The following is a 19,977-nucleotide window of genomic DNA, read 5'->3' on the forward strand; positions in this document are numbered from 1 at the left end:
AGTTCACTGAGCATGCGCGAACTAAAACTTCGCTTCATCTCTTCCGGGGTATGGGATATTTGACAAACGTACCAAAATATTCACTTCTTGACGTCTCCTTGTATTGGCATGGCTTTAAGTATGTACCTTTCACGTTTTTAAAAATATACTGTAAATAAACTAAACTGTTTGAAAACACGATTTTGTCTGCTATATGCAAATAACATGCGCACGCAGCGAATAGTTGTCGAGAGAAAATGGCGGACCCGTTGAACAGGTAAACAGTCCCTTTTTGATCGATAAGCAAATCATGAGTTAATTGCAAGGTTAAATCGATGTTAAAGTCGTGAATTTTATTTGTATTTCTAAGGAAGATCCACTTTTATGAGATAAATAACTGTAGAATGGCGAGAGGCGATGCGATGGAAACACATGTTTTTGTCACCGTGAACTTCAAAGTTGAATGTACACATTGAATATTGTAGATACATCTTTTTACGAACAACGATTTGATCATTGATAACAAGTAACAACACAGAATCTGTTCGTTAACTGGACCGAAAAAAATAAGCTCACAGCGTCGTTTATTCTTGCAAATATATTAACTTTCGTGGTAAGACAATTGTTGCTATCGTACTGATCCGTGATCGTTCAGTTTGCCTAGCCACTATATAGGCAGCACTTAGTCCTGCGCGATCCTGCTTGCAGACTAACTAGCCACCTGCAAAATACTTGCTGAATGTTACTCGGTACAGTCGCGTAAGCGACCGTGTCATTTGTCATAATATTTTGCTACTATGTTGTTGATTCATGTTGCAAAATTGAATTCTTTATTTTGTTGGTTTATTGAAAATGTGTCAGCCATCTTTACTGAGAAGTAGAATTTCCTAATTAGAAATTCCATTGGATGTATAGCAGAATTTGTGTAACCATGTCTGTAACCATGGTGATGAAGATGAGGATAAATTATGTGGAGGTTAAGATGTGAATAAATTATGCACAGTGACTATGATAATTGCTTTAAGGTCTGAAAAATGAATAATCACACATTTAAGTGTTTCATGCATGAATTGTTGAATTGAATTCAATGACGTTTTGAACCAGGAATTCATTTTCAAGAATTTCAGAGTACAAATTTTTTAAGTCTTGTGGTAAATAAGCTATCAATGCTTCAATTTTGTATGTAACCTGTGTTTTCAATGACCCTCTTCCAATTTTAATACTATGTTTCGAAAATTCATGTTCACAATTATAAATTGTGTACACACTACTATGCATTATCAAAAAGAATTTTAGTGTCCAAAGAAAAATAAAAAATGAAAATTATGTGCCAATTCCTGAAAAAAAACCTGCACAGATAAATATATGCTTTGGGTTTTCACATTGCAGTAAAATGGCAGCCCCAAAAGAAAAGAAGTCTACAGGACACAGTGTTTTATTTGAGAAAAAAAAGATGTCACCAGCATCAGATAGACTTGGACAGAGTCTACCACTGAGACCATCTACAGCATCACCTGTACTATCACCATTCAAAATGAATTATAGGAAGAGTTCTCCAATGGTAAGTTCTTTTTATGTTGAACCTACTACCACACCTACATCTGTACCTCAGACAGTCCAGCGTTCAGAGAGTATAAGACTGAATCTTTGAAATTCTTAGCTGTACAATTTCGCACACAAGATGATGTGTACTTTGACAAGTTACTTCTGGAGTGGGGGAAACTAAAATATGAAATGTTATCATGGAAGCTAGACATTCAGAAACTCATAACGCATCAACATACAAATACCACATGCCAGAAGTCACACTAGTATATGATCTATATCAAAGTGTATTTGTTGTGTCATATTTTAACAAGAAATACACAAGTCAAGGTATAATAAACGATTTAAATGAAAATTAAAGATGATACCAATCAAAACTCATTTTATCCATTTTCAAAACATGATATTTTGATTTCTGTAATTTTAAGTAAACATAACCGATGACTTCAGTTAAAGAAAAGTATACAAAAAGTAAGTTGTAAAAGTCTATATATAAATCTTGAATAAAACATTGCCATTTTGCCATAAACAGTAAATTTACTAACATTCCAACACAGAATACAATGTATGACAAAAATGTAGAATCCTCCAAATATTGGAAATATAATATTCTTTTTGCTATTCAAAATATCTATGACAATATGTTTTAAGCATACATGATAATTTATTTCTTGATTATATACTTATATTAATAATCAAACTATTATGAAAAATCCTAGAATTACAGCTTTTCATAGAGACAGTACAACTGTATTGTATACATTTTATACATCTTTTGTGAATAAATATTCCATTGTTATTTTTAAAGAAAAGTTGGACAAAAATAGGACTAAATAATTGTATACCTTATATGTGTAATACACTAACTATAAACACGTGAACACTTTTTATTTGTGTAATATTTTGGTTGAGAAAATCCTGTAATTATAAAACTAACATCAAGATACATGTTGACAAATGTGCTTAAAGTGATGTCATTAGAGTGAGGTACCAATTACATGTACAATTTCACATGCTATTAAAATCCCATTATCATTAGGATCATAATTGCTACAGTGTGTTCACTTACACAGAGGACATCAAAGCCTGTATCTGTAGATGTGACATGGTAATAAGCCCTCGAGTCACATTATACAAAAACCTGTCAATCGTCTGTGCTGTAGATCATGAGAATTTTAGACACATGTCTGTCAAAATTTGATTGAATTGTTTATTTCCGTAGATAGAAAAGGAAAAGTATGTATATATCAAAATGATAAAAAATGTGATTTCCGTAAATGTTGTTATCTTTGTGAGTGAGGCACTGTTTTATCACAAAAGGACACTAAGTAACAACTCAGTTGTAACTCGTAACTATGCAACTGTCCCAGATGACTTTTCTTGTGAGTGAGATCATATACAAAGTTGACAATGAAGAGGTGGTGGATAATAATGACATGTGACATTTTGTTGTTGATATATTTTGTTTAGTTATAAATGGTTACTATTATTGTCAGTGGTCCATGGTGACTTATTGGTCCATGGTGACTTATTGAGTGACAGCTCGGATTCAAGTCATAATAATATACAAGTGTTCAAGCTGATTCCCCCGGCCCTCCACCCATACCCATGAGTCAGATTGTTATACAAAAGATGACAATTGCAGTTAAATGAATCGATAACCAAAACATGTCATGCCTTTTTGGTTCATGTCTTTCATTTTAAGTTAAATAGTTACTCCATAATGGAGTAACTATTTAACTTAAAATTAATGTAATGTGTTGTTGTCTTGAGTGTTCCTTGGTGACTCATTAAGTGAAGGCCCAGTTGTAGCTGTAACATGTAGCAATGGCACTACCATGTATTCAAGGGGATTTTTTCCCTTGAATGAGAATATGTAAATAACTGACAATCTTTCACGATAACAATAGATAAGAAAGGTAGTTTTATTACATCTACTTATGTAGGTCAAGATATAAATGGCAATGGCCTATGTTGTACAGCATATGTACATATTCCAAGGTGACCTATTGAGTGACAGCTCAGATGTACATGTAGCTCATAAGTTATGCATTGCATCTGTTACATGTATGACACACCCCACCCAATGACTCAGATTGTCTACAAAAGCTGACAATTTCATACAATGTAGAATGGATAAAAATAGCAATTTGACTCTATGTTTCATAATATGTTTATCATACATTTCCATGGTAACTTCCTTGTTTACTTAAAATAGTCCATGTTGACTTCCTGACTGACAGCGCATGACTAATTTTGTTAAAGATAAACAACAACAACAACATCAACACAACGCAACACGACCCCCCACCTCCCCCCCCCCCCTCCCTCCTGCCAAGTCAGATAATACAAAAAGCTGGAAGTTACTTGCAATGGATAATGATAATTCAATAATTCTTTTTTTGTATGCGTTGAGGCATACAAGGCAACAGTGAATGACAGCACACAGCTAATTTATATTCAAGACGAATATCCCACCACAGGTCAGATTCTACAGAAAAGCTGGTAATTACTGTTTACAAATATAATTGTACAATGGTGCACTGGATAAGAATGACAATTTCACTTCTATTTTATGTAGTACATGTATGTTTAAGTGTTTTTAGTCATATATGACAACACCCCTGTATACTTAAAATACTCCATAGGTGACTCATTTAGTGACAGCTCAGATGTAGCTCATAGCAGTGTAACTGTTCAAGAGGACACCCCCCCCCACACACATACACACACACACCACCACCAATGTGCCTTCTAACGATAGCAAAATTTTGTTGTTGTGAGTCAAAATGAGAAAAACTGACATTCTCTGATAGGGGAACACCAAATTTTGGTACGTCACTAGAAATTGTGTGTGTCAGTGGCACGTCAAATTGGCTTAGAGGGCATACTGCCCCCCACCCCATCTCAACAAAGGAACAATTGGAAAGTTTACTCAGACTATTTTACATTAATGTGTTGAAGTCATGTACGATAACTCCCCAGTTTGGTAACTCTTACAGTGACAGCTCAGATGTACATGTTTAGTTCAAGATGACATCTCCCCCACCCCAACCTCAACAATAGAACAACTCTTTGTTTACTAGATCTAATTTACTTCACAGTCATCAGTGCGTGACTCACTCTCACAGTGTGTAACAGTTCAACACTGTAACTGTTCAATATGATGCCTCCCCCCAAATGATGCCATACACATGTATATGGTAAAGATAACAACAAGGCTGGATAGGCAACCAGATAAACATCAACAACAAAAATTTACACTTGTCCTTCAACGTCATTGGTGCTATTTTGAAAAAAGGAAAGCCATGATTTAAATTAAAAATATACATACATACATACATACATACATACATACATACATACATACATACATACATACATATATACATACATACATACATACACACACACATATACATACATACATACATACATTCATACATACATACACACACACACACATACATACATACTACATACATACATACATACATACATACACACACACACACACACACACACATACATACATACATACATACATACATACATACATACATACATACATACATACATACATACATACATACATACATACATACATACATACATACATACATCTTTCATATATTATATAGAAATACAAATTCCTACTAGTACTGTGTGTGTGTACAGTATGAACTATGTGAGAGACAGTCAGACACTGCAAATTTAATGAGAATCATAAATTGTCATTTCCTCTTGGAAGAACTTAGAGACAACATGATCCATCAGTGTAACAGTAATAACATGGGTGAATATGTCACACGATGTCAATGAAATATTAATGGCTGCTTGAAGGACTGGAATGATTTAAGCTGTTCTGTTATAGCACGGTCCATTACCTTTCATCCAGGGCATATAATCACCATATAATGCATCCACAGTTTTAGATCTCTGCTGGTAAATTTGCTGTCTAGATTTTTATCGTCAATCACAGACAGAAAAAGCGATCTATTTCCTCATTATGAAGTATAGGTGTATGACTTTTGAGTGATGTCTGATTTGTGTTGTAAGCTTGCTCTTTTAGTAAAAGTACAGTCCATTAATCAAGATGGTGATAACCCCAATGTATGTTGATAGCAAAGAGTACTACCATAGACTGCATTGATAACAGTTTGCTAGACTGTAAGATATGTCGTGTTGTTCAGTCCTGTCAGAGTTCTAAACCACTATAAGATATGTCATGTTGTTCAGCCCTATCAGAGTTCTGAGCCACTGTAAGATATGTCGTGTTGTTCAGTCCTATCAGACTTCTAAACCACTGTAAGATATGTCATGTTGTTCAACCCAATCAGACTTCTAAACCACTGTAAGATATGTCATGTTGTTCAGCCCTATCAGAGTTCTGAGCCACTGTAAGATATGTCGTGTTGTTCAGCCCTATCAGATTTCTAAACCACTAACAAACTATACACACTGTATACATTTACTACCTGTAAAAACCATATACAAGCTTAAAGAATGAATCATGTGCACGTCATGGTACTACATGTGATGTAATATATACCTGTGAGTATACACGTACATGACGTATATATATCCAAAAGGCTTGATTAAAGGTAATGAATTCTTAAAGGCAACACGTCCAGTACATGTACCCTAATGATCAATTTAGTTCTGGCTATTTGATTAATTTATCCACTTTGGAAAACCCTCAAGAGCTGATGTCATGATGTAAAAGAAAACACCGTAAATTGTAAAAAGTGTACACTTTATAACAAGCTATTGGTCCATTTTGTGAGATTTAAACACTGTATATTGTACAAAGTGTACCTTAATGACAATCTATTGGTCCATTATGTGAAGTTTGATTTAATCTCAACTGGTATTCAGGCTCAATCTTTTATCGTTAAACTTCTTGTAAAAACCGTATATAATCTTGTCTCTGTTTTGTAGAGGGTCACAACCTAATTGTAAGTGTCAATGAGACTTGGCATGAAGCTGTCGATTTGTTATCAAAGAAATACTGTACCAGCAGTATGCCCACCAATGATAGCCAAATTTTGTTGTTGTGAGTCAAAATGAGAAACACTGTGATTTCTTGTGAGTTACCACATAGTAAGAGATAGGGGAACACCAAATTTTGGTGCGTCACTAGAAATTGTGTATGTCAGTGGCGTGTCAAATTGGCTTAAATAATAGAGGGCACACTGTACCAGTGCTATTTTAAAGAAATACTGTGCTACGTGTAGTAGCTATAAGTGTACATTTGTACATCTTGGAAATAAAAGTATTACACTTTTGCTGTTAATACTTTGTTCAAGAAAAGTACAATCTATTCTCAGTTAAAATCTAGAACAAAAAAATCAGGGTTCACATGCAAAGCTTTGAAATAGAGGTGAAAATGATATAAAAATTGAACCAAAAATAGTGGTCAAATACTGTTCACGAAATGCAAAAAAAAAAATTGTTGATTTAACAAGACGGTGAACCAAAATTTCTTTATATTAGTAATAGTATTGACAATTTCTACTCACAGTCAAAAATTTTTGGAAGTGAATCAAATTTTCGATGACGTCTCATCAGCATCGTCAGGGTGTACTACAATGACTCTGTGAGTAGAAAATTTCATTACTGAGTATGAAGTCCATGAAAAGTCATTCTTGCAAAATTTCTTTTGTTTTTAATAAAGATTGGTTACTAAGGAATAAGCTTTCATATGGCAAAGTTTATGTCCTAAACTCATATTTCGAACTCAGGAGAACCAGTGACGTAAAGACACGTTGTCGTGAGGGTTAGGACATTCTCGCAAACCAGAGATTATATTGTACTTCTTGAGGCTGAACAAAGGCTGTGGTTTATGAGACAATGGGGATAGTGAAGACACCCCCTCCCACCCACCCACCACACACACACACACACACACACACACACACACACACACACACACACACACACACACACACACACACACACACCATAATGTTCTCCCCAGAGAGTCAATTTGATGTGGACACACCCAACAAAAAATAGACATCAGTCAAAATAGCAAGAATTTGCAAATTAACCAAAAAACTGAAAAATTTCTTGGGAAATTACTACACTGGTGGTCATATGCGTGGCAAGAAATTAAAATAGACATCAGTCAAAATAGCAAGAATTTGCAAATTAACCAAAAATGAGAAATTTCTTGGGAAATTTAAAACTACACTGGTGGTCATATGCGTGACAAGAAATTAAAATAGACATCAGCCAAAATAACAAGAATTAGCAAATTAGCCAAAAAATGAGAAATTACTACACTAGTGGTCATATGCTTGACAAGAAATTAATACACCTTATTGGTGTTTCATATTGACTTAGTATTAGAGGGTAAACTGGTCACTGAACTCAAAGCAGAACAGAATATGACTTAAAAAATATGCATGTAAATCTTGTTAAAATGAGTAATATGTAGGAGATGATGCAACTGGGCAAATAAATCAACATAAGACAGACTATTATTTCCTGAATTTATTCTAGTCTCGTCTTTCTACATTTTCTTACAAACAGTCTCCATAAAGCATTTCAATAGGCTTCAATTTTATAAAGATGGTAAAAGATAGACTAAGAATAGACACTGCTGAGGAAACAAGAAAATTAGATGAAATATAACAAGGCAGAATAAAAGTCCTTTAAAAAGAAGAAGGCTGTACATAGTAATTTGATGCAGGCTTTGAAAATATACCAATGGAAAGTCAGTAATTGGTGTGTAATGGGCTTCTTGTATTAATGGTCTCGTTAATTCTGACTTTACATGGATACTTGAAGTTTTCTCCAAGTTATGACGTTATCTATGTAATAGCTGTCTGGAGAGATGCTTTAGATCAACGCGTAGAGCTAATTTTCAAAATAAAATAGAATTCGGTCTGTTGTAGGAAGTCATTATTTTGTCACAAAATACCATTAACCTCTGTGTAGCTTGTATATGATTGATATACGACAAATTCGAAATTTATGATAAACATGAAAAATGTCAACCAACCAACACTCATTCATTATCTGTGGTGATGCAATGTCATGATGTTCTCTGTGTATTGATTTTTGAACCAGAATGGTATGATATTACATAATACAAGTATATTCAATGATAGATTCAAATTGTACATGGATGATGTCAAGTTGTATCTACCATAGTTTTCAAAAGCATGGTGATAATTTTGATTTTTTTTTTTTTTTTTTTTTTTTTTTTTTTGGCGAGTCTAGACTGATCTTAATAGTCCCTAAGGCATATTTTGTCAGTCATTTCAACATAATTGACAGTAGGCATTTTTGCTGTACAGTACAGTGTACAATTCCCCCCCCCCCCTATTTTTGTATGCCTAAAGCTTTTATTGTAAGTTACTGTAACTGTAACTTCATACATGGCTGTATCTCACAAAAGACATGAAAGTACACACATCAACAAACTTTAATAGAGGAATCCTATTGACTTGGTAAATCTATGATCAGACTCTAGATACTATGTGTTCCAACATCTTTGAATTATTAATAACAGTCTAAATTCAGCTGTATAACGTACAGTCTAGTCTAGAATTCTAAACTTGGTACAGTATTACGTTTTAAAAACTTCATACTAATACCATGTCTAATCATGACGGTTACAAAAGGTGTTAAATTGTGGTGCTCTCCTGTGGTGAACGAAGTACAAAGGGCGCATGTCCATGTAATCCATCACAGACTGACAGGCTGTTGTCACCTCACCTGCGACTCGTGAAGTATCAACAACAACAACAGACTGCACTGATATGCAAATGTCCAACCAGGACTCCACCTTCAGTTTGTTTAAACTAAAATCATGTGGGGACGTGACAATGCCAACTTGTTTATGTGAACACGGTTGGGGGAGCACAGATTTCAGTGTTCGCACAACCGTCATGACTAGACTGGTATTACTATTAGTAATGAAGTTTTTAAAACATAAAAAGTACCAGTTTAGAATTCTAGACTACACACAGTCAAATTGACTTGGTCAAATCTATGCCTAGACTGACACTGTACTGTGTGTTCTAACACCTTTGTATTATTAAGAAGTTCAAAATTCAGCTGTACAATATAGTCAACCTGAATACATGTAAAATGGCTAGTCAGTCTTGTCTTTACCCAGTACAGTCTGTGAGTTCAGTTTAATTTCATCTTTACCTTAACTTTTACTGTGTACTATTGATTACATTACATTATCATTTTCACACACTGCGGTACCACACACAAGCCAAGTTGTGCCTGTTCCTACAGGAACTACAGGAATTATTTTCTCACACCATGTACTACCAAGTTGTACACATTCAAACAGAAAATACAGGAGTTATTTCCTTACACCATGCACAAGCCCTGTTGTACACATTCAAACAGAAACTACAAAAATTATTTTCTGGTCTTTCTGTGTCAAAACTGCACATTTACTTTGCGTCATTAGTACTCTACTTGTGTAAAGTATGAGTTAAAACATTCAAAATCAGTAATTTAATGTTTCATAAATTAAGTGTACATATATATAATTATGCTATTCTCTTTATATTTTTCTTCATTCAGCCTGAAAATACTGCTGACACACTAGTGTTTGTGACTACAGGTCATTGACTTATGGTAACAAGGCCCCTATGTCACTCATCTTTTCCTTGTATTGGTTGAATGAAAGATAATATTGGTAGATAGCATATATTATATGATATATAATATATATCTGTTATTTTCAATGGTGAGCTCTGTTAATTTCCATTTCAAAGATGTACATGTATGTAGTGTACAATGTATATAGGGCTTTTGGTCAGTACAAAATGTTTTAGTTTGCACATGCAGTATGTTATGTCATAGGTGGTAGAATTTTATATTCAAAGCCAGCAGCATTGAGTAAAAAGTCATGCACTTTTGTCATTGTTTGTGTATTTCAGGAAAGTGAAAAGGACATTTAATTTTCAGTTTCGTGGTCTAGACATGCTTGACTTGGAACTGAAATTGTCTACATCCAACACATAGTGTGCATGATACTTGTATTGATAGACAGGTGTGAAATATCTAAATCAGCCACCCATGAAAGTGACTCCAGTACATTTCCCTTGAGAGCATTCTGAATACATGTACTATCAATGTTAGAAAGAACTCAATTAATTCTAATGAAGGCAACAGTAGATGTTCCACACCATTGAAAAACATTGTAATTCATTTATGTCATGTGTTGAATTGACCTCTGTGCCGTAAAATTACACCATGACATTCATTTGGTTCATTACTGAATTTATAGTTGTCCTGTTTACTGAGAAAGTATTGTTTGGCCATGTGATTTATAGTTGTCTGTTAGTGTCTTTTTATTTAGTAGGTTAGGTTGTTTGTACTTTATTTTGTTATCCCACAGTGAAAGAGTTTATTAAGGGATCGGGAGAGACATTAGCCCAGTCCCCCCACTTGAAATTGAATCAAAGTCGATTCTCCTGTCCCCATATGCACTAAAATGAGTTTGAACCAATTAGGTTGAATCAAAGAATTTGGTTCAAAAATGATGCAAAATGCAAAAGTGAAGTCTCAGTTTTCTTGTTGGGACAGAAACTGATTTTGAATTGATTTAACCGAATCAGATCAGTTTGCACACAAACAGCATGTTGGTTCATGTAGATGTTATATTAGCTACACAGTACAGTCATCTGACTAATATTTCAACCTCCTTAGTTGAGATTCAGCCAGTGACTGTTCAGACTTGTAGACTTTACGTCCTTAGAAAAAAATTCACATAGGGGAATCAAAGATTAAAAGGTTAATGGGAATTGAGTTTTATAGAATTAACAAAACGGAAGCTGCTTTCAGCATGCACTTCAAATATTGGATCTTTGTGCTGGAACTATTGTATAGAATAAAGTAATACTCATTATCCAAATCCCAACTGCCTTCACCAGTTTGCACCTTCAGTGTCAACTTTGATATAGGTATTTCTGTTGTCTGTAATATTTCATGATTTCAGTTTGAAGTTATGTCCCCCGACAGTTTTCAGTCAACTAAATTGATGAAGTAGTTATAAGTGGTTGTTATCCAATGCAAAATGAAATTTAGAGGCAATGTACAAAACAAATATAGCTTTAAGCATACTAATTTTGTCGCTCTCAAGTTTTTGTAAGATTTCCACTTTTATAGACAGTACTAGGATGTTCCTCAGTCTCAAAAATTCAATATTATCTACTGCATGTACAAAGTAAAAGTAGGCATGATCTTTCCCCTTTGGTTTTGCAACCCCTGTATTGGCAGTAAACCTTTGAAAAATCATTGATTTTTTGTCAAATCAAGTTCATCTAGGCCATGGTGTACTTGAGATAACACCATGGCCTCTTCATGTGATAATTCTTGCATTGCACATTTGTAGCTGACTACCGTACAATATACCTAATCAGTTAAACAAGTACTTGAACTAGTCTTATTGTATTACATATCCGTTACCATGGTAATGCATCATTTGAAATCAGTTTCTTGTGGCTGTAATTCCATGGTATAGTTGTTGTACCCAATAATGAGATGTATTTATATATTTATTCAAGACCAACTTAACTATGTCATTTTTGGTAAAATGCAACTTATCTTAAGCCTTTGTAACAATATTTTACTGTTAAAAGGAAAAAGTCATTTTATAAGTAGTGACTTTATATTTCAATGTTTAACCAAAAATATTTAACCAAAAATTTGTTATGAAAGGAGATACATCTTAAAATGTGTTATAACGTGTTATGCTACATCAGCCCAGCATGCAGTTTTCATGAATAATTTATCTTATGCTAATTAGAGACCATGTTAGCCAATCATTTCATATTACAATGGATAAACAATTTCAAATTATTTGATAATAATTCTTTTATAGCATTGTTTCTGGCCGACAGACTTTCCACATACATATTGCACTTACCTTTTTTTATAAGTATACTATTGTTATTATTTACATATAGTCCTAGCAATAAATAAAAGACAACACAACTCCAGGGAATTTTGATAAAGTATGGGTTATAGAGCGTCATTTCATGATTTTATGTCACCTATAATTTCGTACGATTTCAGAGAAACATAACATTTATCTTGTGCCTTTATGGCATGCTGGGAGTCAGAAGAAATGCATACTCATGGTAGCACAATGAATATTCATGAGAGATGTTTTACACTGATGGGAAGAAGCACTCAGGAGTCATGACTCCTGAACACATCCGATGATCGTGTATGAAAATGGCTCTATTTCCTGGAATGGTGTTCCCCTATTTGTTCTTGGAGTACAGCATATGCATGGTTAGCAATTGGACAGAACAAAATCTAATTTGAAGTGATGTTCACTATATACTCAGTCTTTATGTGTATATCGATTTGAAATTTCATTAGATTCCAGCAAGAAAGAAATGTTAATGATGACAGATAAAATCCTTGGTTGAATTCATTTGCATATTATTATTAAGTGGATCTATTTTGTATCTTTGATTTGCTGTAAATGAAATTCGTCTCCTGATTTAATTCACGTTCTGAAATTTGAAATTGTATTTAAAATATGAAAAATTGATGAATTCTTCTCAACTTTGTTCTCACATCAGGAACTCAACACAATGCCTTCTTTTCTATCCCTATGTACCCTTTGCACCCTCCAAGTAAGCGCATTTAATTAATTCACTAATTACACACTGAACATATGTACATATTTAATAGTGACAGAAAACATATGTATGATGCATATTGTATGTCTATGTAACTTGAAACATGGTAGAATTTCTTGCCATAATGAGCTCATTATTGAGATTGTATTTAAATGTAGTGTATTATATTACATGTACCTTCAATAATGCATCTATATACTAGTAATATGTTCTGTCTAAAAATACAACTTGCACATTGCGATTGAATTGATTAATTAATTATTTCTTCAATTTTGTGAACTCAATACATGATAATCAGTAAATATCAAGGCAGGGCTTAAGCGATACAGGCCACACACATGTACAATAGGATGTCACATGAATGGAATCATATATTTAAAAAATCAGATAGCATAACATTAATGTCGTGAGAGCTGAAACCAGCTGTAACAGCTGCCTAGAAGCTGAATACGGTTACTACGGAAACAGTATCCCGATGGGTGTAGCTCATGCATATATAATATCCTGTGTAGCAATAACTCATCCTTGTTGCGTTATAATACATGTACTGTCCGTGTATGCCTGTGTGAGCGTCATGCATACAGTCAGCTGGAAGAGTGAAGTATCGTCTTGGCAAGCAACTTGAAACAGATGGATAGACTTGGTATATGTCTGTACATGTTGTAACTGCAAGTACCACTTCACTAGTTCACTTAACACATGGAATCAAGTTAAAGTGAGAACAATTTTAATAATGGGTGCTCAAACATCAAAGGGACGCAAGGTAATGTAAACCTATATATACTTGCAATTTCTTCAAATTTGCACGTTATTGAGAGTGGTGCACAGAAATCACAACAGCCACAACACATTTTCATGTTCTTCATAAAAGTAAAAATTTGTCTGTACCAAAAAATTATAGTCCTAGAGTTTTAATATAGAGCTAGTTGTTGAGTATACTTGTGAATAAGAAATCAATAGAGTTATAACTTGATGAAAGTAATATGTGAACAAGTAATACTCCTGTCCACACCAGGCTCCACTTGAAGTACATTTGTACAACACAAGTGTTTGATTCATAACTTTATATTATTTTATCAAAGCAAATATACAACATATAACACAATACCGGTATGTGTTTGTTTTAATGCTCAGAATTTAATTATCTCTTTCTCACAAAGGGAACAGTGTTCCCTTTAAGCTAATTTGGCGCACCACTGATGCAGACAATTTCTACTGACGCAGCAACATTTGGTGTTCCCCTATCTCTTACTATGTTGTGACTCACCAGAAATGGCAGTTTTTATCATTTTGACTCACAACGACAAATTTGGCTATCATTAGAGGGAAGACTGCAAGGGGGTATTTGTTTGCATACAGGTATTTACTTATTGAGCAAAACAGCATTACAATAAACAAACAGACTACAGGCAGCAATTTTTAAGGACTATTACACTTAGTAATTTCCAAGGTTATTTCATTGGGATTAAACCAGAGTTACTTGTACAGTATTGATTTTGAAAGTTAATGCAAATTTTTGACCAATAATTTCCCCTGATTTACCAAAGTTCCGTAACCTTAGCAAAAACTCTGCCAAACATAGATTTCATCATGCATATGTAAGTATGAAATTTTTTAATTTTTATTTGGCTGAGGACATGAATTATGATAAAATATGAATATACCCATCTACTCTAGTGCAATTTCTTGTGTAAAGATTATTTTTCAGTGACTTTTCCAAAAGTGAAAAATGACAGCTCTGGGGAAATGATAATCATCCTATTGTTCACTTTCACAATGTATGAAGTGAAGGAATGAAAATATTATCACACTACTGTACAAATAGAGAATGATGAATATATACAAAGTAAAAATCTATGTCTGTGGTCATGTATATCAGTCCACTAGATACCGATTATCAGTTTCCATGGCAACCAGTTACCGTTACTTGATTAGCATCTGTGTCTCATTACACACTAATGTGCAAATGACTATTATATATCTATAAATATAATTCTGTGACTTTCGCATTTGCATGTGTTGTTTATAATAATTTTATTTTAAATGTATGTCACAAAAATCACAAATTATGATCATTTTTTAACGAAATAATCACGGAATAAAATGTAAGATGTTGCAGACTATGTTGTTAACAGACTTTATAATCAATATATTCAATTCAATACTGTTATCGATTTGTTGGTTTTAATTAAAAGTAGAAGCTTGTACATGATACATGTACACGAATGTGATACAGTCTTTGTTATGTGACATGAATACTAATCATATTCAACATATCAGGGATATAGTATTAGTAGTTTATATCACTGAGAACACATATCTATGATTTTTCGGATAATACTCCAGAAATAACAAAATGCTATGTATCTGAAGACATTAATTGAAAATTGATTGAAAATAGAAATGAGAATAAAATAAATTACTGAATACATGTTGTATCATTTCAAGTGGTGATCAAATCCCTTTGGGTTTGAGGATGTTTTCCAAACAGTAAGTAAACCAACCCCAAATCCCAGGGTTGTTTTTTTTACCGAGTTCCCTACTAACAATAACATGATGGTTCAAGGTATAGCAATCTATGCAATTCTTATAATATACATGTATGCAACCCTGTCGGTATAATTTAAAGCTGTTCCAAAAACAGCAAAAACACCATAACTATATTGTAAACTGCGTAAAACTTACTGTTACATCACTTAATTCAGCCATTTATAAGTGTTATTTTGGAGCTATTTTCATTACTTTTTTTTACTCAATATTATATTATTCAAGAACAAAGGAATTGATATTTTCTTGACTAAACAGAACATGCAATCTCACTTACATTGTTGTAAAATCCAAATATTTGAAGATATCAATTTCCAGGCAGAAAACATGCAGAAATACAAATTTATGAACTTTGCATAATATGTTGAGTCATTAATTTCATTCAAATGGGAAGATGTAATAAGATATATACAGGAAAAAGATACCCATTGGTTTGCCTTGCATATTTAATGAGCTATGACACCTGCATAGATGGTAGTCTTGCTTCTAGACCCCTCTGGCTATTCTGCTCACTAGATGGTAACATTCAGTTTATTGTGTATACGAGTCACAGTTGTTAATTTTGAAAGAAAATATGAAAAATGTCAGTAGGTATCAAAAGACTATAAAGTCTTTCACATATTGTACTTGAAAGCTTTGCATATGTAATGAGCTGCCGTGCATATTTGATTAGCCGAAGTGTAATTTTGAGAGTATTTTCATTCTTGTATATAGATTAGGTATGGTAATGTCGACAAAACTGAGAGAGAGAAGTCAAGCTTCATTGGACATCTAATGATGAATTATTTGTGTATAGAAGTATCATACATACGTGTAGCATCATAGTTATTAAGTAAAAGGATGTCTAGCGATTAATGATTTACATACACCTATTTAGCTACATGTATGTACAGTGAAAGCAAAGTGATGTGCTAGCTTGCATATTTAATGAGCTGTTTTGTGTAAATTACCTATAACATTAAGTTTACATTTCTGTATTATTTGCATATTGTCACAATGTTTGCTACATGTATTTTCTGGCGCTCAACATTTGAAACAGAAAATGGTGAAAACTTGAAATTTAATCAACAATTTCACAATCAACATATTTCCGTTTTGGAACCTCGCACACTGTTGCCATGTATTTCTGAATTACAGGAAGTACATGTATAAAAACAACTATAAATAGCCGTTGCATACTTATTTATCACTGAAAACCTTCAAATATATCTTGTTATTCATCCAATATCTTAGTTTTGTTTTGTTTTGTTTTGTTTTGTTTTGTTCTGAAAAGTACTTTTCTCTCACTATTATCTTAAATCACAAATTGAAAATAAAACCTGCCTTTAGCAAGTAAGCATTCATAACAATATTCATCATTTTGTGAAATGATATTGGATTCAATTATATTTATTTTGCAGACAGAAATAGGTCTGTTGACATCACGATGGTAAATTTGAATTTGCAATATGATACTTGTACATTAATGATGTTATTCATGTAATAAACATCAGTCTGGGTTTGAATTTAATCTTCTTTCTACCAAGGGGTATTTGTCGGTACACTGTTTCAGGAATATTTTTGTTTATTAATAATACATTTGTAGTCTAGATATAATGTCCAGTTGTGTATATACCTTGACTACTGCGAAATTTAAGCCATAAACATCAAATGAAAAAACCTGGAAATTTGATTTTTTTTTTTGAGCATGTGTTTTATATCAATTGAATAGAATTTTTATTTTCAAATATTAAAATATTCTGCAAAGTGAATGATGTGTATTGCTACTATCCTCAGTCTCTTGTAGCATGTACAGGCACATATCCTTGAGAAGTGCAGTATTCATATGAAATAAGAATAGTTTATTTCAAATGTTCTGGAAAGTGAATAGTCTGTGTTGTTAGTATCCTGGCCAGGAAAGTGCAGTATTTATATAGAAGAAACTTCCAAACATCAATAGAAAATTATGTTTTGAGCCTGTGTTCCAATTTTTATATGAATAGAACAGTTTATTTTCAAATGAATGTTCTGCGAAGTGAATAGTATATGTTAGTATCTTGGCAGTCAAACTCTCAGCATGTACAGGCACGTATCCAAGTGCAGTATTTATATAGACGAGACTTCCAAACATCAAATAGAAAATGATGTTTTGGGCATGTGTTCCCATTTCATATGAAATAAGACTAGCTTATTTCAAATGTTCTGCAAAGTGAATAGTGTGTGTTGTTTGTATCCTGGCCAGTCAGTCTCTCAGCATGTACAGGCACATATCCTTGAGAAGTGCAGTATTTATATAGATGAGACTTCAAAACATCAAATAGAAAATGATGTTTTGGAAGTGTGTTCCCATTTCATATGAAATAGGAACAGTTTATTTCAAATGTTCTGCAAGTGATTAGCGGGTGTTATTAGTATCCTGGCCAGTCAATCTCTCAGCATGTACAGGCACATATCCTTGAGAAGTGCAGTATTTATATAGATGAGGATATTAACACAGAGACCTAATACCCAGTATGTGAGTAGCCAAAATGAGTTTGAAGCTGTACACAATGTACAATCTACTTATATACACTCGCCTGCTGGGGTTAATGGACACCATGCTGAGAGTATAACAGCTGAGACTGATGGTAGTTATAGCTTATAGGCCACCATAAAACTTGCCAGGTATATGTATACAGCATATGTTATTAATAACATTGAATGATATTCAATATCTAATTTAAGTCAGAGTCTCTCAGAAGTTTAAACGAGATGATTGAAAACAACGCCTTTATAAACACAATATGTTTAAAGTATTTGCTGTCTTCTGAAGAAATTATGGATTTGAATATATATATATATATATATATATATATATATATATATATATATATATATATATATATATATATACGCTGAGTTGCACAGGGTAAATAATTGAAAACAAATGTTGACGCATACATATTTTGTATCATGCAGGAAATTTAGGCAATGAGTAACTCATCACACCCATTAAATGAGACATTTAGTGATCTATTATGTAAGACATTTTCAGCATACAAAATGTACAACAAGTAATAATTTAAATGAAAAAGAATGATAACATACATGGACATTTTATGTTAAAGGCAAAATCAATAGATCATTGTCGGATAAAAAACTAAAACTTTTACATTGGTGTGGCGATTTTTGAACAGTTTTAGTTCTCATCCTACAAAAATGATTTTACCTTCATTGCATCTGATTTGTACCCTAAATACAAATATTTCTAAAAAAAAAAAAAAAAAATTGAAAAACTGGATAATTTTTGCCATAGCAAATGCATGGCACTAAAATATAGTAAAGTGTTAAATAAAAGAGCTATTTTTCCTTGCTACATACTGACTTTGTATTCATGGAACTACGTACTACTATATACTGATTTGAAATTGATTGTGCTGTCTGAAACAAGTTTTCACTTTGTTAAAATTCATTTAATTGTGGGGGGGGGGGGGGGGGAATCTGAGGCCTGAATGTAAGAATTTTGTTTTTTATCCAACATTGAAAACTATTGATCTCACTCCTACCATTTTCATGTTGTTAAAATTGACCTTTTCAAATGTAACTGCAGATGTACATGTACTAGTACAAAGAAAATCTTATCTTAGGGCATGGCTTATTCTTTAGCAGTGTCAGTTTTCAGCTGAGTAGAAACAACTAGTGGATATAGTTGAAAGCGATATGATAAGATAAGATAGATGATAGTCTGCTTTCATTTATTTTGTATCTACACAATGTGAACCAGGTTTTTTGATAAAACGCAGAAGTACTGGTAGTCCAATTCACACACTCTCACCTCTGTGAAAGAATAGATTCACAATAACGCCTCATAGAAAGATTCAGTGAATGCGTAGATTCACATGTGTGTCTCATAGGTGATATGAAAGCATAGATTCACACTAACGCCTCATATATTGATGCCATGAAAGCATACATTGTAGATTCACACTAACGCCTCATAGAAAGATTCAATGAAAGCGTAGTTTCACACGTGTGCCTAATAGAAAGATGCTATGAAAGCATAGAATCATACACACGCCACATAATCTGATTCACATACAACTGCAATTAGAACCTTAACAGTAAAAGGGACACTTCATCAAAATTTTGTTTTGTGATGTTCGTACAAGACTTTTCATCAAGTGAACTTTGGCATCATACAACTGTAAATCAATTCAGCATGAATATCTGAACTTGGGATGGTTAATAAGAGCCCATGTGTTGTGTTTGGACATAACCAACAAGTCTCCAGAAAATAAAATAGATTATGTTGACA

General features: G+C 33.3%; 1 protein-coding gene across 1 annotated transcript in view; it reads left to right on the forward strand.

The window, feature by feature from the left end:
* The first annotated feature begins 236 nt into the window (after window positions 1–236).
* The window catches only part of LOC144445014 (PAS domain-containing serine/threonine-protein kinase-like), a 50,095-nt gene continuing 30,354 nt past the window's right edge, over window positions 237–19,977 (forward strand). Inside the window, exons 1-2 of the mRNA XM_078134565.1 lie at window positions 237–256; window positions 1,369–1,540. Of these exons, the coding sequence (XP_077990691.1) occupies window positions 237–256; window positions 1,369–1,540 (192 nt within the window). The remainder of the gene's footprint in view (window positions 257–1,368; window positions 1,541–19,977) is intronic.

The sequence above is a fragment of the Glandiceps talaboti genome, chromosome 13, assembly GCF_964340395.1.
Source record: "Glandiceps talaboti chromosome 13, keGlaTala1.1, whole genome shotgun sequence".
NCBI classification, from domain to species: domain Eukaryota; kingdom Metazoa; phylum Hemichordata; class Enteropneusta; family Spengelidae; genus Glandiceps; species Glandiceps talaboti.